Source organism: Haematobia irritans, chromosome 3, assembly GCF_050003625.1.
Source record: "Haematobia irritans isolate KBUSLIRL chromosome 3, ASM5000362v1, whole genome shotgun sequence".
Classification (NCBI taxonomy): domain Eukaryota; kingdom Metazoa; phylum Arthropoda; class Insecta; order Diptera; family Muscidae; genus Haematobia; species Haematobia irritans.
In genome coordinates this window covers 221,899,331-221,924,223 of record NC_134399.1, presented here as the reverse complement: position 1 = coordinate 221,924,223, position 24,893 = coordinate 221,899,331, and the positions used below count along the sequence as shown (strand labels likewise).

Below are 24,893 nucleotides of genomic sequence, written 5' to 3'. Positions count from 1 at the left end.
CGCTTTTCCGAGGAGTTTTGGATATCGTATACGACTGTTTTCGACGTAGTGGGGATTCTCAGAAGCGCCCCCATATTCAAAAAATGTTGGCAGGGAAAGACCTGCCATTTTAGTTTGACTTTCTAAATATCATGGGGTGTACACACGTTTGCTCGTGACTTTACCTTTAGTTAATATGCCTTGGCGTACCATCTATGATTATTAACTCAATTTGTCGGGTATGAAATCAAAGGGCCGTTCGCACTGAATGGAGACTCCAAAAAAGTCACAAACTTAACAAATTGGAATTGGAAGCCAAAGTTACAAACTGGAATTCGTTTTTCGGGATCTCGAAAAATACAGGGATTCAAACTAACGTGATACCAGCCCTAATTAGAATGTTGGCCGACTACTTTCATTAAACTATATCCGTATATATTAACATCAAATAAAAATCAACATTTCGTCTGAATCGTGAACGTTGTATACTCAAACGTTACGTTACGTCGTTAGCTATTTATGTTCTACTACCTATTGTTGCAACCATTGAATTTGACAATTCGCTGGGTTTTCGATGAATTTTTTCAAATACAAGGGAGAAGTCTTTAAGTCTAGTAACAAAATAAGAAAATAAGTAATTTTAACAATTCTATTCCACCGCAAAACACCAAAATTAAACAATTTGCTTACGTTCTGCTAAAATACGAAGTAAACGACGACCATAGTGCGGAATAAAATGAATTACTAAATGTGTTAACAGAAAATGTAAGTTAGTCATCTAACAAGAAAAAATTGCTAAATATTGAGAATTGCTGCTAATGTGAAGAAAATAAATTGTGCATACATAGTGTATAGTGTGCTGAGGAACGAGTAAAGGTGGTATAAAATTTATGGCAACTTCCAACTTGTATAACATGACAAGATATCCGTAGAATTCCTAAGAATGCCACTTTGTGCTTTTACGTAGAGTAAAATAGTGTCTCCCGGAGGAGTTGAATTCTGTGGCAGTTATACGGAGTGGTGTGCCTTGTTGTGCGCGATCGTGTAATGAACGTGGGCGCGGGCAAACGGGCGATAAGTGCGGTGATGCAAAAGTTCGCATCATACAAAAAATAAAAATACAAACGGTCGCTGTGAATAAAGAGAAAACAGAGAGTATAATTCACCCAGATGTTTGTTGGTTGGCTGGTTAATAGTACAAATCCTGAAAACATCCAAGTATTTCAAGTGTAGTGTTTTGTGTGTTTTGTTTTGCGATCTTTTGGGTCGTCATCATCGTCGTATTTGTTTGGATGGCTCCCCTCTTGTTTGTTTGCACTACGAGCTGTCTCTCTGACTGGCCCGCATTGGAAATGAGTGCGCGTGTGAGTGTTCACATGGGGAACTAAAGTCTAGGCTGCTGCAACTAACGTTGATGGACGTGTCTCACAAGTGTTCTGTATCTGTATATGGATGTGTTTTACTGTTTTTCGCATTGAATCTATCGAAGCTACTCAATAATAACAAATAATAACAAAATAGCAACGACAACAACAGCGCCAAAGTAAACATTTTCAATTGATTAATATTAACTAACTACAGCTACAACCAGCCAGTCCCTACTATTCCGCATTTCTTATATGAATCGGTTGCCCTATCTCCCCACCCATGGACCATATAATCCCTAGGTAGTTACGCCGTTAATTGATCGTCATTAGAATAACTTGAAGTCAGAATGCAATGCAAAAGGTCTACCCATATAAATGTTTATTGACTATTGGATCACCAAAGATGAAAGAACCCATCAATGAAACCTGTTGCTTCAATGAATTCCGAAATTCCATGGGTTCTGTTTTGTATGCCGCCTATTTCTATTAGCTAGTTTTCAGAAAACATTTTTATGTTTCGTACGTGATTCGAGAAGAAATCGTTGTATTTTGATATTGGCGCTCCATTGAATGAATTGACAAGTAATTTGTAAATTGAAATCTTAGAATCTTGCGGTTTTCATATATCAAGTTGAAGGTCATCTGTGTGGCATGTCCTAATGTGACATCATCATGGCACTCATTTGTTCTACTTTGCCTAAAAACTACAACTACAACATTACAAATTTATCCCCAAATTTGACTTGGGTGACTGGAGGATGACATTTGACATGGGGAAATGAGTTGAGTGGGCGTATGTGTGTGTTAAAACAAATTTTATTGTAATCACCAAACCCAATAGAAATCATCCTTTACACTCTCCTCCGATAAACAGTTTGAGAAAACTTACTTGTCGTCATCTTGACTTAATAATTTATGCTAACGCCAAATTGTATAAATTATTCTATTTACCATTCTACGGTAAACAATCAGTACAAGTGGAGCCTGCGTTCTACGAGTAATATATCAGCACATCCAGACCAAAACAAGAAAGGTCACTGTTGTGTATGTCTCCCTCCAAGTTTCAATCCCAAATTATTGGTAATATTTGTATGATGAATGCCATAATAATTTGATCTCCTTAGATGGGTTAGGCCAGTGTTGGGTGATATAGTGGGTCAGAGATGTTGACCTTTCGTCGTTATATCTCAAGCTTACCCCCATATAAAAAATAAACCAAACATGAAAGAAAAGTTTCTGTGTGTGTTTGTTGTTTCAATTCCAAAATCGAAAATTTCAGGAAATTTGTATTTTATTACTTTGTATTTGTATTTACTTAATATTTTTTATCTCAATAACGACTAATTATTTTGCAAAGTTTTTTTTTTTTAATTTATTTTTAATTGGCAAAAAAACTGAGTCGTAAAAAGGGTCCTTTTGGTTCAGTATAGTGAATTACGAATTGGGTCATATCTGGGAGCTTGTTCCGATATTTCATATAGATGCTATACATGTCCCCTGTATCAAATATATTGAGTTTCGTAGTTGGAAAGCAATACTGACATAACACCCCCCCAATTTTAACCGGATCATATGATTTGTGTTCCTCCAGGAGGCCCCATAAGTCAATTCTGGGGGCCGGTTTACAAAGCGCCTATACATAATTGTGAACCGATACGGATCAAGTTTTAATACATATACCACCTTGAATTACGGCTCAGAATAAATTTGCACTACCAGGAGGCTTCAAATGTCAAATCTGTAGATCGGTTTATATAAGGACTATACCTAAATGTAGCCGATGTGCAATACCATTTGACCTATATCAATAACAAGTACTTGTTATCGATATTGATCTGAATTGGTGATATAGTTTATGGGGTACCGCATTTCCCCAGACTTTTTTGCCAAATTTTTAAAAATAATTTAAAATTCATTAGAACATAAGAGTACATTTTGCAAAGAAAAGCTTAAATAATTTACGCGTTTAATTCAATTGTAGCAAAACAATTTGCACTTGAATTTTAGAAATTTTCATTTTGCAGATAAAGGTTTTCGCTATTTATGAGGTAAATCTGAAATCAAATTTGAAGGTTTAACTTCGAAAATGCAAGGTCCGCTGTGCGTGGGCATGGTCCCGTTTGTATGGCATGAATTTTATTGAGGGTTTCAGAAGATTTTAATTCTTTTTTCTTCATCGTTGAAAAAATGTCTCATACATCAAACCTAACCTATCACTACGTTTCAAGATTTTATGTTCTGGGCTTCGATAATATTTTTGTGCCCCTTAAACCATGATTGGCGTTTGGAATTTTTAAAGAAAGATTTCGTTGTAGTTGTTCGATGTAATCTGGTATGTATTTTAATGTGGAACAGATTTATTTATTTATTCATTCATTTAATCAACCAATGCCCTTTAGGGATTTATTTAGGATTTTATTCTTAAAAAAAATTTTCCAACCTGTTTTATATTTCCTTTGCCATTTTTGTTTGTAGCTTTAAATTTTGTAATTAGGAAAAAACTAAAAATGAGACAGAAAGGACCAGAAAAATTAAAAACTATTATAAACAGTAGTAACAGTAGTACCATGAATCAAATATAACAGTTACCTTTGAAAACTCTTCGTCATAGCATGCTACTTGATAATATATAGAGGGTTACTTGATAATGTATAGAATGATAATATATAGAAATGATTAAATAACGCATTGATTTGAAATCTAAAATCTATAGATTTGGAAAATTTACTTTCAGTTTCAAGCAACTTTCATGATCAGTGCGCCTTCTATATATACCCTCATGAAGTGAAATCGGTCTACATGGAGGCCATACGAAATGGAGCGATAAAAACTAAATCCATTACAATTTCGGCAAATCGGATAAGCCCAAGGAGTTAAATCAGGAAGTCGGTCTATATGGGGGCTATACCAAAACATGAACCGATACACCCCATTTTCGACACACATATTTGTGGTTCCAAAATACCTCTAGATTTCGAATTTCAGGCAAATCGAAAAGAAAATAAGGTTTATAGAAGGCCAAGACCCCAAATCGGGGGGTCGGATTATATGGAGGCTATACCAAAACATGGACCGATATGCTCCATTTTCTGCCCACTGATTTATGGTTCTAAAATACCTATAGATTTCCAATTTTAAAAAAATCGGATTAAAAAATACGGTCTCTAGAAGCCCAAGAAGTAAAATTGGGAGATGGGTCTATATGGGGGCTATACCAAAACATGGACCGTTAGGCACCATTTTCGGCACACTTATTTATGGTACTAAAATAAATCTAGATTTCCAATTTCAGGCAAATCGTATAGAAAATACGGTTCCTAGAAGCCCAAGATCCTAAATAGGGGGGTCGGTTTATATTATGGGAGCTAGAGGCGTGACACGAAATTGTCGTGACACGCATGAATCACGAGAGTCATGAATAAAATCTGAAGCAACTCTCGTGAATGTGTGTGAATGGGACTAAAATAAATATGTCGTTCGTGAGTAATAAAATCGGTTCGTGAATGTGAGTGAATAAAATTTCTGCAAAATCACGCTCACGAAAAAAATCAAGATTTAAATCTTAGGTTAGGTTAGGTTAGGTTAGGTGGCAGCCCGATGTATCAGGCTCACTTAGACTATTCAGTCCATTGTGATAGATTTAAATCTTACTCATATGTTAACTGAAATTTGTTAAGCTGTCGAACTATATGTTATTTATGAACTTTGTTACCTTTGCTCATTCCTGATTGGAAAATGTCGTGAGTTTCGTGAATTTGTCGTGAGTCACGGGAATTGTCGTGAATCATGCATGAGCGTGAGTCTGTAAAAGTAGTTCGTGCGTGAGTACTGCTCTTCATTTCGTGAATGTGCGTGAGTGTGAGAGGCTACGACACTTATCGTGCATGAGTGTGCGTGAATAAATATTTGGCTTGGTGAATGTGCGTGAGTGTGAATGAAATTTACCAAAAAATGGAACTTGACCTGCTTGGTGACAAAAAGACGAGTTTGTGCAAAAATTAAGCAAGATAGCTTTATTATTGAAGGCTGTAGCGTGATTACAACAGACATCCAGACAGACAGACGGACATGGTTATATCATCTTAGAATTTCTCCCTGATCAAGAATATATATACTTTATATTGTCGGAAATCGATATTTCGATGTGTTACAAACGGAATGACAAACTTATTATACCCCAATCACCATTCTATGGTGGTGGGTATAAAAAAGCCAAATGTGGAGCCAAAATAAATAACAGCCAGAAAAGGGCCAACATCTCAAAAAAGAGCCAATTTGGCCCTTTAGAGCCAGTAACGGCAACGCTGCTGGTATCTGAGTCTAATATTTCGATGCGTTACAAACTGAATTACAAAGTTTGTATAAACCCACATATCATTCATTAACAAAACATCTGTTAATCTAAATACAGGAAATAAATTCTGCGTCGAAGCCGTAGCAAATTCAAATTGATCTTAAGGAGAGGATTGTCACATCAGCATAACAAGGGAATTTTCGTAATTGTATGAACTGGCTGCAAAAAAAAAGGAACTCAAAAGTCAATGCATATCAGCCTAGTTTGAAGAGTACAAACTATTTCTTTAGACTTATCTCCATAAAAATAAATTTTCGACTTTTGAATTTATATTAATTATATCCCAGCAAAAAAATTGGAAGTTCTTCCAAAGGCACAACTTTAAAAGCACTTCCAGAAGATGCACTACCAATGATGTTTTTTTAACTACCCAAGAAGTTATTTTAATTCAGTTTTTTATAACTTGATTTCTTCATGCTTTTAATGGCTAACTTTAACTTTTTTTGTTTCAAATAGGTTAAAAACAGAGTAAGAATTCATAAAATGGTACAAATCATTTAAATTTTGTCGAAAAAATGCTAAATTCAATTTTAGAAAAATTGTAAATTTTTAAAATATTTGAGGTCAAAGGTTTCCGACAAGCGTTAGAATATATTAAAAATTATAAAAAATTATAAAAATTATTTATTTAACAAAATATAACAGAATTTTTTAATTTACATCGAAAACACTGAATTCGGATTACACCTAAAGAAGTGATGCAAATTCAGTGCAACGGCTGTTGAAATGGAGGACTTCTGTCCTATGACAAGGCCATGTTAAATTCATCGCTTCTGCGTCAATTATGCACCACTTCCGGATCCAAAAAGAACATTTTCATTTTGTCAACGTTTTTTTTTTGCTGGGTAGTTTTAGTAGTTGCAAAATTGCAGCCTCCTATATAAAGAAGTATTTTTATTATTAACGACCATTTCCATATAGCTCATGTAGCTAACAGAAAGTAACAGCCTGTTTCTGTATGTCGAACGAGCTCTATCGATCGACTAAAATGCATAGAAACAGCTGATTTTTGGTTATAAATTCAGCTGTCTGTTTCCATTTCAGTCGATCGATAGAGCTCGTTCGACATACAGAAACAGGCTTTATATTCCGAATATCTTCTGTCCGGTTAACTTTAACTGAAAAATTTTTGGCAGTTAAGCTCCTAACTGGCATATAGGCTAGATGGCAGCTATGTCCATAATAGCTCAGCAAAAACTTGGTAACCACATCTCATTACAATTGACATTACCAGGAGTAAAGCTGTCATTACACGTTGCATTACATTACGGCGAGTTATAATGACTAACTTGTAATGACAAAAATAAATACTTCTCGGTAATTTTCGAATTATTATTTTCAAATTTTTAGGCAGTTGTAGTTAACGAATTAATAAAATAGAATACATGATGGCACCATTAGGTATAATTATTAACATAATCGAGCACTTACATAAAAAATCAAAAAGAATATGTAATGTAACGGTAATTCTGAAAAATTTTCCGTTAAGAAATTTTTATCACAAATATTTCATAATAATTGTGTTTAATCACATTATCATATTATGTTTTAAATAAATGCTTTTTATACCTCATCCACATTACACTTCCAAAATGCGCTTAAACTAAATTTCAAATGCCATTTGCCTTATAAGAAAAGAGTCTTAAAATCCACTTTTAGTAGATTTCGAACCTTATGTGAATTGGCTATTGGATATATTATAACGTAATTCACGAATCCAACTCCCTTAAACAACCTACATTTATTTAGATTTAAAGTGTGAAATTAATTTGCGTGTAATCTTATTTAGATTATTTATTAGATTTTTTGTTTATTTATACAATATTCGTTTCTATTCAAATAGTTCTCCTATTACAGCATCACTCGCCATATTTTGATCCATTGTAATCGGCGATAGAAATCAATATTTTCGAGATTTGGTTGGCTGAGACAATAAATGGCTATTTTGCAAACTTTGGTGTATCTACGAATAAGTCATTACATATTAGGTGATTATATGCTTTAAATGCACTATTTATTTTATGGCCGAAAGTATGCCTGGGGAGAAGTACAGTATGTCAAGAAAGTGTTTTGACAATAGGATAAAACTTATGTTTTGTTCCAAAATTAAATATAATTTAATTTTAAAAAATATTTTATTATGTATTTTGCAAAGTATACATATTTTATTTTTCTCAAAACGAATTAACAACTCGATTTTTACTTCAATTATTTCTGGAATTTGAAATATTTGGCAATGTCAAAAGACTTTCTTGACATACTGTACTTTCCTTCTAGGACATGCGTATGTAAATGTAATCCGAAGCGATGCCAATTAATAAGATATTAATTTTTAAATAGGCTTACATACAAGATTACCGGGTAATGAGATTTTTTGCTGGGACGGTTTAAAAGTACGTTAGCTTCATGAAAATGAGTGTAAATAGTAAGGGATACATTGTGTTCTAGAGTGTTCTAGACAATTTCATGGCAATATGACTGGGCATGAGTTACATCAAAGAACATCGACTACGTGGTATTTTCTATGCTCATTCAAAATATGAAATAAAAAATTTTAATACCAAAATTATTAGATATTATTGGGTGAATAAGTTATGTCAATAAAGTTTTAAATTAATTGTATTTCAATTGTACGGTGTATAAAGCTGATAATTAATGTTTACCAAAATCGAGAGAGAGAGAGAGAGAGTGTGTGTGTAGAGAGAAAGTACACACGACTCATGTGTAAATTCAATGTGGCTGAGACAGTTAATATTTGTAATGACAGCAGAAATTAGAGGAAACAAAATGATCATAGTGGCTAGGAGAGATAGATAGAAGATGCTGGTAGCTGTAGTTGTTTTGCAATTCTAGTCAGTAAAATTCAAACAATTTCTATTCCCCATTTCGAACTGTTTTTATTGTTATTGTCATTATTATTGCAGTTTCTGTTTTTGTCAATTTCCACTTTGGCTTCAAAATGTTAATACTATTGTAGTTGTTGTTATGGTAGTTTATGGTCGTTGCGATTACTATGGATTTTGTTTTTTTCCATTATTATTGCAAACTTCTCTCAAGTTCAAGTACTCTGAATACACAATAACACAGCAGCAATTTTTATTTAATGCAAAACAAAAAAAGCAAATGACAAACAAAAAAAATTTTCGGAAAAAGTCTAAACAAGTTTTGGAGCATTTGTGGTTGCCCTGACTGGCTGGCTGGCTGGTTGGCTGGCTCATTGGCCACATGAACCTTCAAAATACAAACATAATCATTTTGTATTTCGCTTTATCTGTTGTCACAGTTCGCGAATTACTCATATGCGTGTATCTCACCGGTATCCAGGTGTGTTTGTCTTTATAATTTTGTTTGCATCGAGCTAGTGGGCTAGTTTACAGCTTGAATGTGGAATGTTTGATATAGAACAATTAATTAAAAGTTATAAATATTTTGTTTGCATAATTTAACATTTTTTCCTGGCTGCAGCGAAAGCAGTTACTTTTTCTTATCTTTCACACGCATTGAATATAATGATTGCCTGCATTCACACACACACACATACAACTTTGTATCTATTTGTATACATTTATCCATGGCACCTTTGATTGAGTGATTCAGTCCACCTACAAACTTGTCAACCATAAACCTAGGTGATTGCTGTAACCGGAATAAATTTGTTTTCAGTCATGTGCTATGCAATCATATAAAGTCTTTCATCATATTTTGTATCCTATTTTTTTGTCAGTGGGATTACGTGGTGGGAAAAAGTTTACTGAAGATTAGTGATTTGTGTATATATGATATTGGCGATAGAAGTCTGCAAGAACATTTTTATGGCGGTCATAAAAAATAGTAACTACTCTTTTGACATTTAAACCATAGGCATGCTTGATTAAACTAATTTTTAATTGATATATCAGGAGATGAATAGCATAGCAATTTGGTCATTCTATAAAATTCCAAATCCTGGCTCGGTAATATATTTAAATCTGAATCGTCCCTGTTTCAAAAAATCATTTATAATTCTTTATATATCTTGATATTGAGGAATCGAATTGACGGGCCTATATATGAACTAAATTTGACACATTTAACGATAATAATAATCCTGCTTCTTGTAAAAATCTAGCCTCAGGAAGGCGAGATTTCAGAATTCCGATCAAAAAAAGGGGGACAAATTAAATTTGAAGTAGATTACACGTGTTTCCCACTCTTTAAGAAGAAAAGTTTTTCTACCGGCGAACAGACTTACGTTGTTATATGTTATCAACTTGGAATATGTGACTATCTCCTATGTGTCTATCTCCTCTGTTTCAGGATATTAAGGTTGGAAATCCTGAAATGGGGTACATTTTTGGCGAGAAATATAATATTCCTTCCCCGAAAAATTCAAGTACACCGGAAAACGTAAGGTGATTATGGAAAATTGGGCATGAGGTTGAACCCACTCATCGAAACGACGAAAAAAAGAAGGACCTTATTTTAACTACACGATCACCCTGAGGCCTATACGTTTTATAAAATTCGAAAACTATTTGGACATTATTGCGATTTTGTGATATAGGCGTTTTCTTTAGAAAACCACAGATTCCATGATCATTTAGATGTCCTAAAATCCGTTTATATAAGCTCGGTTCTACTCACTGATAATCTTGAAATCAAAATTGTGATCGGTCTTTTTTTGGATACCTGATTTGCATGAAATTAGTCCTCTATCCTCTATTGCTATGGCTTTTACATACCGATTTTTATACCCTCCACCATACGATATACCCCCCCCCATCCTATGGTGGAGGGTATAAAAAATTAACTTTGTCATTCCGTTTGTTACACATCGAAATATTGGTCTAAGACCCCATAAAGTATATATATTCTAGGTCGTGGTGACATTCCGAGTCGATCTTAGCATGTCCTTCCGTCGGTCCGACTGTGGGAATCACGCTAACTTCCGAATGAAACAAGTTATCGACTTGAAACTTGCCACAAGTAGTTGTTATTGATGTAGGTCGGATGGTATTGCAAATGGGTCATATCGGACCACTTACGAACATCTCCCATATAAACGGACGCCCGGATTTGGCTTGCGGAAGCAAATTTCATCCGATCCGGTTGAAATTTGGTACGTAGTATTAGTATGTGGTCTCTAACATTCACGCTAAATTTGGTCCATATATTATATATATATATATATATATACGTGGTGCTAGTATACGATCTCATGCTAAAATTGGTCCATATAGGTCCATAATTATATATAGGCCCCATATAAACCGATCCCCAGATTTGACCTCCGAAGGCTCTTGGAGGAACAATTTTCATGCGATCCGGTTGGAATTCGGTACGTGGTGTTGATATATGGCCTTTAACACCCATGCAAAAATTGGTCCAAATAGGTCTATAATTATATATACCCCCCATATAAACCGATCCCCAGATTTGACCTCCGGAGCCTCTTGGAGGAGCAAATTTCATCATATCATACCCCGAACTAAACAAAATTTGGTCCATATCAGTTCATAATTATAAAAAGCCCCTATATAAACCTATCTCCAGATTTCACTTCTGGTTCTCTAATTACCTCGCAACAGTTCACATCGGTTCGTAGTTATTTATAGACTCCCCTATATATACCATTCAAGAACTGAGTTATATACGTATTTAATCGGCCTTTCTATATCGAAGTTGGTTTACATAGATCCATGTTTTGGTATAACCCACACATACACCGATCATCGATTCCGGAAGTTAAATTGAAATGAGTACAATTTTTCATAATTTTTTTTTATCGTTGCGGGTACAACGAGTGGGTTTTAAAAGGAATCTATTATATTTGATCCATGGTTATAGGTATTTAAGTTTCTGCCGGCCGCATGCTATGAATTTCATGTCTCCGAAATGAATTTATACCTATCATCTATAAGTGGTACTTGCACTTGAAGTTATCATCTACCAATCTAACATACCTATTCTTATGCCTTTTTGAACAATTTTCCCTGCTGTCAGTACCGAAAAATCGACGAAAACTATGCTAAGTCTACCCCCATTGTAATGAAAGAGGTTCCTGCTTGCCTTCTCGACAATGTTCTAGCCAAAACCATGAACATTATCTTACACGTTTGGCGTAGACGTTTCATCCGTTTCAAAGTATATTTTCGTATTTAAATTTTCTTATTGGCACACAAATTTACATTTTCTACTTAACACGAAAAGTGAATTAAACGGAGATAGAGTCGAGCACAATCGTAATGACCGACTTGTTTAATGACATTTTGTTTTGTTTCCTTTGTTTGGTATGATAGAATGATAAACACTATAAACATTTATCTTTACAACCTGGCAAATTTTTTATGATAATTATCTTTATTGTATATTGTTATTGGTTTTAAATAAAGTTAAAAATATGGATATAAATAAGGTAAAAAGTTTACAACATTATGCTTTAACAATTACGGCATTTACTCAATTTATGGCAAACACTATTTGGTATTATAATCATCATTTCGGTTTTATTTAATGTTTATTTATTTTTTCGTTTTTGCAGCCTAAAAATCTCTTCCCTTTTTTATATTAACTATAAACGTTAATATATTTCAACGAAATTGTGTGCCTTGAGAGTGCTGTGCGAACGCAAGGAACGCAAACAAAAGACAAAATGCAGTTTTTCAAAGTTATTCTTACGTTTACACTACTTACCCTTACTTCACATAGATGTTTAGTCCATAGTAGCGGTAGTTCACCGGGTGATGCAATAGCCGGTAGTAATTATAATCCGCATCAAGCTACAGCGGACAATGGTGGACCAAAACAACAACAGCAACCACCATCAACACATTCTGCATCACCTCATCACCATCCGCAGCAGCAGCAACAGCAACAGCAGCAACACCAACATCACCACGCACAGTACCAACATCAGTATTCTTCACATGGCATTGGTGGGGGCGGTTTGCCTCATCATCATCCATCACAACCTGCTGTATATCAGCCATCACATAGTGGACATGCAGAACCCAAAAACACCTATAACTTATTAAGTGAAGCCATGTCGCAGGCCGTTAGTAATGAATTCAGTGAGTTTAGTAATAGACCATTAATTGATTTTTTCGAATCTTAATACGAGTTCATTGACCTAATTTCAGGCTCTCTAGGTAGTGGTTCGGCTGATGGTGCTTGCCATGCTGATGATATCGATTGTTATAATGTTCAAGATCGTTTGGGTATGGAAGCCATAAGAACGCTTCATCAACAATTGGATGACGACGATAATGGAAACATTGATTTAAGCGAATCCGATGATGTAAGTGAAGAGAAGGAAATGGTTCATTTTTTTTGTCCAAAACAACATTTCTATGAAATTTTATCTAAAGACAATTTTTCAATGAAATTTTATGTTAAGACAAAATTTCAATAAAATGTTATCTAAAGACATTTCTTTGAAATTTTATCTGAAGGCTAAATTTCAATAAAACATCTAAAATAAAATTTCTATGAAATGTTCTTTAAAGCCAAAATTTCTATGAAATTTTTACTAAAGACAAAATTTCCATAAAACTTTATCTAAAGACAACATTTCCCCGAAATTTTATATAAAGACAAAATTTCCCTGAAAGTTTATCTGAAGACAAAATTTCTTTGAAATCTTATCTAAAGACAAAGGAAAAATTTGTATGAAATTTTCTCTAAAGACAAAATTTCGATTAAATTTTATCCAAAGACAAAATTTGTATAAAATTTTCTCTAAGAAATTTTGTCTATCTCTAATAAATTTTATCTAAAGACAAAATTTTGATAAAAATTTATCTCTAAGGAAAAATTTGTTTGAAATTTTCTCTAAAGACGAAATTTGTATGAAATTTTCTCTAAAGACGAAATTTGTATGAAATTTTCTCTAAAGACAAAATTTCGATTAAATTTTATCTAAAGACAAAATTTGTATAAAATTTTCTCTAAGAAATTTTATCTATCTCTACGTAATTTTATCTAAAGACAAAATTTTGATAAAAATTTATCTCTAAGGAAAAATTTGTATGAAATTTTCTCTAATGACAAAATTTCGATGAAATTTTCTCTAAAGATTTCGATGAAATCTTGTCTAAAGACAAAATTTAGATGAAATTTTATCTAAAGACAAAATTTCGATGAAATTTTATCTAAACACAAAATTTCGATGAAATTTTATCTAAACACAAAATTTCGATGAAATTTTATCTAAAGACAAAATTTCGACGAAATTTTATCTAAATACAAAATTTCCATGAAATTTTATCTAAAGTCAAAAATTCCTGAAATTGTATCTAAAGAGAAAATTTCTATGAAATATTATTTAAAGACAATATTTCGATGAAATTTTATCTAAAAATTTGATAAAAAAAATTATCTCTAAGGAAATATTTGTATGAACATTTCTCTAAAGACAAAACTTGTATAAAATTTTCTCTAAAGACAAAATTTGTATGAAATTTTCTCTAAAGACAAAATTTATATGAAATTTTATTTAAAGACAAAATGTTCATAGACATTTTGTCTTTAATAAAATTTTATCTAAAGACAAAATTTCTATGAAATTTTCGATGAAATCTTATCTAAAGACAGATGGAAATGGAAATTGAATTGTATTGAAAGACAAAATTTGTATGAAATTTTATCTAAAACCAAAATTTTTCTACAGACAAAATGTCTATGAAAATTTTATCTAAAGACAAAATATCTATGAAATTTTTATATAAGGACAAAATTTCGATGAAATTTTATCAAAAAACAAAATTTCCATGAATATTTTATCAAAAGACAAAATTTCTATGAAATTTTATCTAACGACAATATTTCCCTGAAATTGTATCTGAAGCAAAATGTCTATGAAATTTTATCTAAAGAAAAAATTTCCCTGAAATTTTATTTAAAGACAAAATTTCCCTGAAATTTTATCTAACGACAAAATTTCTTTGAAATCTTATCTAAAGACAACATATCGATGAAATTTTATCTAAAGACAAAAATTCGGAAAAAAAATATCTCTAAGGAAATATTTGTATGAAATTTTCTCTAAAGACAAAACTTGTATAAAATTTTCTCTAAAGACAAAATTTCTATGAAATTTTATATAAAGACAAAATTTCTATTAAATTTTATCTAAAGACAAAATTTCGACGAAATATTCTCTAAAGACAAAATTTGTATAAAATTTTCTCTAAAGACAAAATGTCTATTAAATTTTATCTAAAGACAAAATTTCTATGAAATTTTCGATGAAATCTTATCTAAAGACAGATGGAAATGGAAATTGAATTGCATTGAAAGACAAAATTTCGATAAAATTTTATCAAAAAACAAAATTTCCATGAAATTTTATATAAAGACAAAAAGATAATTTTTGTACAATTTTTTTTCTAAAGAAAAAATTTACATAAAATTTTCTTTAAAGACAAAATCTCTGAAATTTTCTATGAAATTTTATCTAAAGACAAAATTTCGATGAAACTTTATCCAACGACAAAATTTCGATGAAATTTTATCTAAAGACAAAATTTTGATAACAATTTATCTCTAAGGAAAAATTTGAAATTTGTATGAAATTTTCTCTAAAGACAAAATTTGTATGCAATTTTATTTAACGACAAAATTTGTATGAAAATTTATCTAACGACAAAATTTCTATGTAATTTTATCTAAAGACAAAATTTCCCTGAAATTTTATTTAAAGACAAAATTTCCATGAAATTTTATCTAAGGTCAAAATGTAACAAAAAAAAAAATGTTGATAAAAATTTTCTATGAAATTTTATCAATGAAATTTTATCTAACCCAAAATTTTCGATAATAAATGGTTTTTGAAATTGTATATAAATTGTTCAAAATAGGAAATATTCAATTCAATTTATTTTTTTGTTGTTGTTTTTTTTTTTCAGTTCTTACGAGAGGAGTTGAAATACGATTCAGGTTACGAAAAGCGACAAAAGGCTTTCCATTTCAATGATGATATGCATATCTCTGTTAAAGAATTGTGGGAAGCATGGTTGAGATCTGAAGTAAGTGAATCATATCTGCCATAGTAAATACAAAAACCGATAGCTCATTTGAATTTCAAAATAGGTACACAATTGGACTATTGAACAAACTACAGATTGGCTTGCGCAATCAGTACAATTGCCCCAATATGTTGATTTATTTAAACAGCATAAGGTTTCTGGAGCAGCTTTGCCACGGTAAATATATTTCGATTAATCCTACATATTCTACCCTTTATGTCAATTACAAATTTTGTTTCAATCCTTAGGTTGGCAGTTAATAATATGCACTATGTGGGTACTGTTTTGGGAATTAAAGATCCTATACATAAACAAAAAATTGCCCTTAAAGCTATGGATGTCGTATTGTTTGGACCTCCAAGAGGTATATAATACAGCAAAGGTTTTTAGAGTATATATTGATGAATATTTTAATTTTTTCAGAGACTGGTACTCGATGGAAGGATTATATATTAGTTACATTATTATTAAGTGCTATAATAGGTTGTTGGTATGCTTATCAACAAAATAAAAATGCCAAAAGACATCTAAGAAGAATGGCTCAGGATATGGAGGGTTTACAAAGAGCAGAGCAAAGTTTACAAGAAATGCAAAAGGTTTGTAGTTAAAATATACTCCAAGTGATATTAGGAACTTTGCTATTCTATTCTATTTAAGGAATTGGAAAGAGCCAGATTGGAACAGGAGAATGTTGCTACCGAGAAAATGGACCTAGAGAGACGTCTAAAAGAAGTCCCCACATTAACTTCTTCAAATTCCGATTTAGAGGTACAACAGTTGAAGAAAGAAATTGAAATGCTACGCACAGAATTGTCGAGGGCTGAAATTGAGCTGGTCGATAACTGTTGGGCCCCTCCTCCGCAGTTACAATCATGGTTACAATATACCTACGAACTTGAAAGTAAAAATCATCTAAAGAAGCGTGTTGCAGCGGAGAAACAACTGCAATCGGCCCGTGAAGCATGTGAAAAACTAAGAAAGAAACGTTCCAGTTTAGTGGGCGCATTTGTCTCTACCCATGGCAAAAGTATTGATGACGTTGATCGTTCCATTGTTGAGGCACGTAATTCTCTGGGTGAAGTAACAAATGAACTGCAAGAACGTTTGCATAGATGGAAACAGATTGAGCAATGTTTGGGTATGAATATTGTTAACAACAATGGATTATCTTATTTGGAAAATGTTCTATATGGCCGTAATAATGGAGGAGCATCGATTAAAACTTCAAGAGGTGAGTCGATATTTTGGATAATCTCGTAGAGTTAATGGAAAAAATTACATTTAGGAATATAAAGAAAGGAATTTATCTTCACATATGACATATTCTATTGTATTGGATTGTCTTATTGAAAATCCAATCAAGTTTGAAAAAATTCTTGCACTCAAATTGAGCCTGTTGTTGTTGCAGAGTTGCTTGAATGAATACATCTACTGTACTTGTTGTTGTAACAGTTTTTAATGTAATTTCATCCATTTTGTTCTATGCTTTGGTACGTCAACTGGTTTCCAGATCTAGGAACTCTGCGACAAGGGTGGGGTACGTCCAGAGTGATCTGGTGGTGAGTCGGGTAGGTTTAGCTGGGCAAGCGAAAAGGCCCTTGGTTACAGATGGGACACACGCTAGCTACGCTGCTATCAATCTCTGATAAGTAGGAATTGAGGCGGCTGCACTTGCCTGATCTTAATTGGGCTCACCGCTTCAGCTACAGTATCCTGTCTGATATGCTGCCTGATCTAGAGGCTCGCTTTTGTAACGCTGGATCTCGCGCTCTAGAACGTGAAGATCAACCTCTAAATTCCTGGGTGGAGGTTGCCTATCCACAAGATGGTGATTTGGATGACAACTTCGATGGCAACCCAAGAGGTACTGCTTTGACGACATGTAATTGTGTCGACGCACCGGGATGATCTGGTCTCCGCATAAAGGTGATCCAGGGATGTACTGTCAACAAGGTTTCCTTGTCCGCACCCCAAGTGCTACCGGCAAGCGACTTGAGGACATTGTTTCTACCGCGGAGCTTATCACAAATTGCAGTGGCATGGGCGGACGACTTAAAGAGGCTGTCGAATGTGACCCCGAGAATCTTGGGGTAATTTTTTGCTATTTTATTTTCTATGTAGAGTATGTTTGTCATTTCAGCAACAAGAGACTGATTTTCCTTTGTAAGATTTTTCTGCAAATTCCTTTCGGTGTATAGGGTGGTATTAAGTTCGAATTTACCCGCTAAAATCAAAAATAAGTCAGTAAAAAATATAAAAATATACATCTTTGATGGAAATTTTATTATAGCTTAATGGGAAATATTCTAAAGCAACATTTCATAAAATTTTTTATTCTTTAAAATGGATTATTAAAGAAAAGTATCTCGTCAAAAATGGCGATTTTAGCGGCGAAACTCGAACTTAATACCCACCTTATAGATAGCACACACTCGTCAGCCATGTCGCTGTCAATTCCGAATAAATTGTGAAATGCTTTTTGGTCGATGGAGAATTTTGTGTCGAAATAAAAAGTGATCAGTTTGCGGATGTAACTGAACAACAAGACTAAAGTGTAAAAAATCATTTATAAACACCTAGTAGACCGACTACTTTTAAATGTAGAAGACCATTGATCTTATTCGCATATGCGGTTAGGTTTCAGATCGAAATTTTGTTTTGTTTTGTGAACCTTGTTTTACAAAACCGATTGTAAACCAAAACGTATTCGATGTAAAGGTACTGAGTAACCAGTTGTAAATTGTAGCCAAGACTCTAACCGTGATATTCAAATTTCTCTTCTGGAATTTAATTGTGGCCGTACAAAATTACATTTCGAAAACCAAGTCGCGATAACATGAGTGAGACAACGGAAAGTGACATGACAGTGACCGCATTCGGAACACAGAGCAAGGCAGTCGCTAGTATTTGAGGAGCGGAGATAATGTCAATGGGAGCAAAGGCAAGAGTACGTGTTATTCGCAGATGACCTTTACCGTGAGCGGTAACAACGTGATAGACTGCGATTCTACTCCACCCGTACTGCTTCGTCTACGTGCAGTAACAAAAGAGCGGTTTTCGCATTCGCGCCTAACGTGAGGGCGCTTTATAGTTCTAGGGCCAAATCACCGCATTCGTCATCGAGTTCTGTTTCGTATAGAGAAACATTTCGATCGCATTAAATTTTTGGATCACCGCATTCGATCGTAATTTATTTTGTCTACTACTTTTTTTTACATTGCTGTAAACATATGGTAATAAGAAATTGAAAGAGAGTAGAATTTCAAAATAATGTTTTGTTATCAAATTATGTTATTTCTGAGATATTTATATTGTTTTTGTGTGTTAAAATATATGTGTAAAAATATATTATGAATCCAAGTGTTTTTTCCTCGTTTTCGGATTCAGACGATGAGTACAAAGTGGCATTAATAAGGAAAAATATTCGTGACAAAAGCAGTCCTTTAGCATTGCCTGAAGTAGAGTAAGAGTATTGTGTTTTTAACATCCGTAGATTTAAAAGACGTTTTCATATGTCAAAATAAGCTTTTAAATATGTTCTTGAAAAAATAAGTTTTTTTGAAGCGGCTACTGAGCATTCTTTGATCCGATTCCATAAATGCAAGTAATATATTTTCTTAAATGTATTTTGCCAAAATGGAATAATAATTACATTTTCACCAACTTTTTTCTTTTTGTTTACCTTTTTCTGCTCAAAAATCACTATATACTTCGTTTTCGATAGCATGCTACTTATCGTGTTCAACTTCGAGTAGAAACAATTCGATAACGACTGCACGGTGATCCGCGTAAACTACATTACGAAGACGAAGTACTCGATTTCGACTGCGGTGATTTGGCCCCTGAACCGTTAACGGTACCTTGTTCAATTAATTTGTGAAACAGCAACAATGTTCGAGCTTACCAAAAAAATCCTTTGTATAGCATGCGAGAGAATTTGTTTTGGGCAGTGATATATTTATCATGCGGGAAAAATCTCGATTTTGTAAAAGCCATAGTCAAAAATTTCATTTTTATTGAATTTCAAGAATGTTTTAGTCGAAAAAAGTATGTGTTTCTATATTACGCTTCCACACGAACACTTTTTAGATAATAAGTTATCGATCGCGTACTAAATTAATGCAAACAATTACAGTCACGCTCGAAACTTAAGACAAAAATAATCTACCACCATTTGGAGAATATCTTACCAAAAAAATATTATTTTGCAAAAAATTTATTTCTTCAGAAAGGTTTGTTCAAAATTTTTTTTTGGAAAATTTTATTTTTTGTTAACATTTAATTTCTATAGAAAATTTTGCCAAAATTTTATTTCTATAAAAAATTTTGCCAACATTTTATTTCTATAAAAAATGTCAAAATTTTATTTTTATAGAAAATTTAGTCAAATTTTTATTTCTATAGAAAATTTTGACAAAATTTTATTTCTATAGAAAATTTTGTCAAAATGTTATTTCTATAGAAAATTTTCTCCAAATTTTAATTCTATAGAGAATTTTGTCGATATTTTATTTCCATAGAAAATTTTGTAAAAATTTTATTTCTATAGAAGTTTTTTCAAAATTTTATTTCTATAGAAAATTTTGTCAAAATTTTATTTTCACAGAAAGTGAAGCAAATTTATTTCTAAAGAAAATTTTCTCTAAATTTTATTTCTATAGAACATTTTGTCAAGATTTTATTTCTATAGAAAGTTTTGTCGAAATTTTAGTTCTATAGAAAATTTTGTCAAAATCAGAAAAATTTTGTAAAAAATTGTATTTCTATAGAAAATTTTGTCAAGATTTTATTTCCATAAAAAATTTTTTGAAAATTTTATTTCTATAGAAAATTTTGTCAGTTTTATTTCTATTGAAAATTGTCTCAAAATTTTATTTCTAAAGAAAGGGCTCTCAAAATTTTATTTCCAAAGAAATTTCTATTTCTAAAGAAATGTTCTCAAAATGCTATTTCTATACAATATTTTCTAAAAAATGTTATTTCTATAGAAAATTTTGTCAAGATTTTATTTTATTTATTTATTTTTTTTATTTTTTATTTTCATCATGTAATTTGAATCCACTTAGCGGCCAATTTATATAAATTCCATAGAAAATTTTGTGAAAATTTTATTTGTATAGAAAATTTTGTCAAAATTGTATTTTTATAGAAAATTTTTTAAAAATTTTATTTCTATATAAATTTTCTCAAAATTTTAATTCTATGGAGAATTTTATCAATATTTTATTTCCATAGAAAATTTTGTAAAAATTTTATTTCTATAGTTTTTTTTTTCAAAATTTTATTTCTATAGAAATTTTGTCAAAATTGTATTTCTTTAGAAAATTTTCTCACAATTTTAATTCTATAGAGAATTTTGTCAATATTTTATTTCCATAGAAAATTTTGTAAAAATTTAATTTCTATAGAATTTTTTTCAAAATTTTATTTCTATAGAAAATTTTGTAAAACTTTATTTCCACAGAAAATTTTGTAAGCAAATTTATTTCTAAAGAAAATTTTCTCTAAAATTTATTTCTATAGAAAGGTTTGTCGAAATTTTAGTTCTATAGAAAATTTTGTCAATATATTATTTCCATAGAAAAAATTGTGAATGTTTTTTTTTCTATAGAAAATTTTCTCAAAATTTTATTTCTATAGAAAATATTTTCAAAATGTAATTTTTGTAGAAAATTTGGTCGAAATTTTATTTCTATAGAAGTTTTTTCAAAATTTTATTTCTATAGACAATTTTGTCAAAATTTTATTTCCACAAAAATTTTTGTAAAAATGTTATTTCTATAGAAGTTGTTTTTTTTTAAATTTTATTTCTATAGAAAATTTTGTCAAAATTTTATTTCCACAGAAAATTTTGTCAAAATTTTATTTCTATAGAAAAATTTGTAAGCAAATTTATTTCTGAAGAAAAATTTCTCTAAATTTTATTTCTATAGAAAATTTTGTCAAAATTTTATTTTTATAGAAAGTGTCGAAATTTTAGTTCTATAGAAAATTTTGTCAAAATCAGAAAAAAAATTTTTTCTATAGAAAATTTTTTCAAAATTTTATTTCTATAGAAAAATTTGTCAAGATTTTATTTCTATAGACAATTTTGTCAAAGTTTTATTTCTATTGAAAATTGTCTCAAAATTTTATTTCTAAAGAAAATGTTCTCAAAATGCTATTTCTATAGAAAATTTTGTAAAAAAAGTTATTTCTATAGAAAATTTTGTCAAGATTTTATTTCCATAGAAAATTTTGTGAAAATTTTATTTCTATAGAAAATTTTCTCAAAATTTTAATTCTATGGAGAATTTTGTCAATATTTTATTTCCATAGAAAATTTTGTAAAAAGTTTATTTCTATAGAAGTTTTTTTCAAAATTTTATTTCTATAGAAAATTTTGTGAAAATTTTATTTCTATAGAAAATTTTGTAAGCAAATTTATTTCTAAATTTTATTTCTATAAAAAATTTTGTCAAGAGTTTATTTCTATAGAAAGATTTGTCGAAATTTTAGTTCTATAGACAATTTTGTCAATATATTATTTTCATAGAAAACATTGTGAATGTTTTTTTCTATAGAAAAGTTTTTCAAAATTTTATTTCTATAGAAAATTTTTGGTGAAGAATCTTTTGCAAAACCTACCAAAACATTTAGAATTCCGCTAATCTCTCAAACATTAACTAATCTGCCATTTTTGGTAGAATTCTACCAACTGTGTCAACCGTGTTTGTACGACTCGCCCATACTCGAATCTTGGCTTTCCTTCCGTACTCATCCATTATGGGGTGTTTGACCATTTGTGGCAGTTTATATTGGCCATAAATAACGATATTGTGTACATTTGAAGACTATTATTTCCTACGTTACATGTCATGGATTATATGGTTTTCCGATACATTTTGTGGTTTGGTGGACCCTCTGTTTGATATTTCTATTGCTATCCAATAATGTATCTTTTTTGTCCGCAACTTTATTTTAATTATTTAATTTCCGTTTTTATACTAATTATTTCGTGTGTTAACAGTAATATTTTTTTAATCTTTACATCGACATGTATTTGAATTTCAAACGTCTCTCTCATCTCGTTTGCAGGCCGCATAACAAGCAGCTCAGATGAATTAGATGATGAATCTGTTCAAGGTAAGCTCAATTTTGAAAACTTTTCCTTGATCTCCGCTGAATGATTCAACCTACTACCTACTATCACAACAACCCCACCCCCTCACGAACCTATTTTATACGAATATGTATGGACAAAAACAATATGTACAGAAATATCGAATAACGATAAAAAAAAGAAAATCAATAATTAATTTCAAATCGTATATCATTTAATGGCATTTAACGATTGAATATACCACATGAAGCTAAAATTTTTTTTATCATAAACCCAGTTTATTATGTTTAAAACATGTCTATATACTTAGTAAAAAACAAACTACACACTTTCCTTCCCTTATTTTTAAAATTTGAATAGTTCAGTTTTAAGTTTGAACGAAACCTACGAAAAAAAAACATGCTGTGTCTGTTTTAATTTCCATTTATAACTAAGTGCAATTATATTTAATATTTGATAAGTCATATGAAAAAGAAACCTTTCTTTATTTGCATTTGATTTCATTTATTTGGATTTCGTTTGTTATTCCCATTGTTCTTTGGCAAATTATTAGTTTCTATCATAATATCTCTCACTCTCTATCCTAATGGAATGTTTCTTTTTCTCTTATGTTAACTGTTAGAAGAAAAAAAATCTCGTTGTGTTTTTTTACGGCAATACGTATACAATTGATTTCTTTGTATGTTCTATCTATCTTCTTCCAAAGGTCATAGACATATTTTAAGAACATTATCTTTTTTATTTTAGCATTTTTTTCCTTATTTTTTCTCTAATAAATAATTGTTTGATTTTAATTTTTTGAATTGATTGTGTTTTTCATGTTGTTTTTTATTTTTTTTTTGTACATATCTCTCAACCTACCGACATAGAAACGATGAGATTTTGGTTTCACTGTGTGATATTTTGCTTTAATCCTTTCCGGTGCTTGCTTTTACTTTTATTTTTGTTTGTTAATTATTTGCTTATGGATTTATATTTTTTAATTGTTCTGACGCAGCACGCAATGTACATATACATATTATTGGGAACAAAGTGATTTACACAATATTGTTGTGAGAACAAATAATAAGGTAGTCTCAGAAAGTGTATAAATAGATCGGATGATAATGAATTTTAATTGAGAAATTTTCGAAAAAGGCTTTTTTAAGCAGGCAGTATTGATCAATGACATTTTCATTTTTCCCCAATGGTTATTTGGGGGATATTTAATGAATATTAACCTATGAGATTCCGTATGATTATGTTATATGAAATCCTATTAAATTTTGAATTATAATGACAAGGGGGTAAGGTCCCCTTGTAAATTGTTGGCTTTTATTATTTCATATAGGTTGAGTTACATATCATGCGTTGATCCGTGCGCTGATGGAAGGGTTTATATTTTTCACTTTGAGGCACTCTAACAAAACTGTTGCTTTCAAAGAGAAAGTCAACTCTTCAATCAACCGACGCATTAACGCATGGTATGTAACTCAACCTTAACTCCGTATTTTACCTGATCTACGAAATGCAGTTTATTACCAAACCATCATATTTAAGATCATATAAAAAAACAGACCTATATATGAATAAATGTCCGCAGGGTCCCTACCACAAATAGGACGGTTAACTACATGTTTATCTCCAAAAGTTTCAAATATTAAAGGGTGGTTAAAATTTCAAGGGCCGATGTTGATTTTGAATAAAACACAAACTATTTAGGAAATTATTGTAATTTTATTTTATTATGATATATTGGTATTACTCAATTATGTATGGAACAAAATATCCAAAAGGGCGCCTCGACCTCGGTGGCACACCTTCATCCGATGGTCTACATTTTCGATGACGCTGAGGCATAATTGAGGTTCTATGCCGTTAATGTGCCGAATTGTCTCATCCTTTAGCTCTTGAATTGTTGCTGACTTATCGACGTACACCTTTTCTTTCAAATAACCCCAAAGAAAAAAGTCCAACGGTGTCAAATCACATGATCTTGGCGGCCAATTGACATCGCCATTACGTGAGATAACACGGGCATTGAATTTGTTGCGCAAAAGAGCCATTGTTTCGTTAGCTGTGTGGCAAGTGGCACCGTCCTGCTGAAA

At 31.4% G+C, this 24,893-nt stretch overlaps 1 protein-coding gene across 5 annotated transcripts in view; it reads left to right on the top strand.

The window, feature by feature from the left end:
- Positions 1–551: 551 nt before the first annotated feature.
- Positions 552–24,893, top strand: part of Stim (stromal interaction molecule) — a 40,968-nt gene continuing 16,626 nt past the window's right edge. For 2 of the 5 annotated variants that reach the window (XM_075303079.1, XM_075303078.1), the window contains exons 1-9: positions 552–744; positions 12,221–12,749; positions 12,819–12,976; positions 15,585–15,704; positions 15,769–15,881; positions 15,953–16,068; positions 16,128–16,300; positions 16,362–16,935; positions 22,782–22,829. In XM_075303079.1, the coding sequence (XP_075159194.1) occupies positions 12,332–12,749; positions 12,819–12,976; positions 15,585–15,704; positions 15,769–15,881; positions 15,953–16,068; positions 16,128–16,300; positions 16,362–16,935; positions 22,782–22,829 (1,720 nt within the window). In that variant the 5' untranslated portion in view covers positions 552–744; positions 12,221–12,331. The remainder of the gene's footprint in view (positions 745–12,220; positions 12,750–12,818; positions 12,977–15,584; positions 15,705–15,768; positions 15,882–15,952; positions 16,069–16,127; positions 16,301–16,361; positions 16,936–22,781; positions 22,830–24,893) is intronic. The other 3 variants (XM_075303080.1, XM_075303081.1, XM_075303082.1) reach the window with 3 other exon arrangements.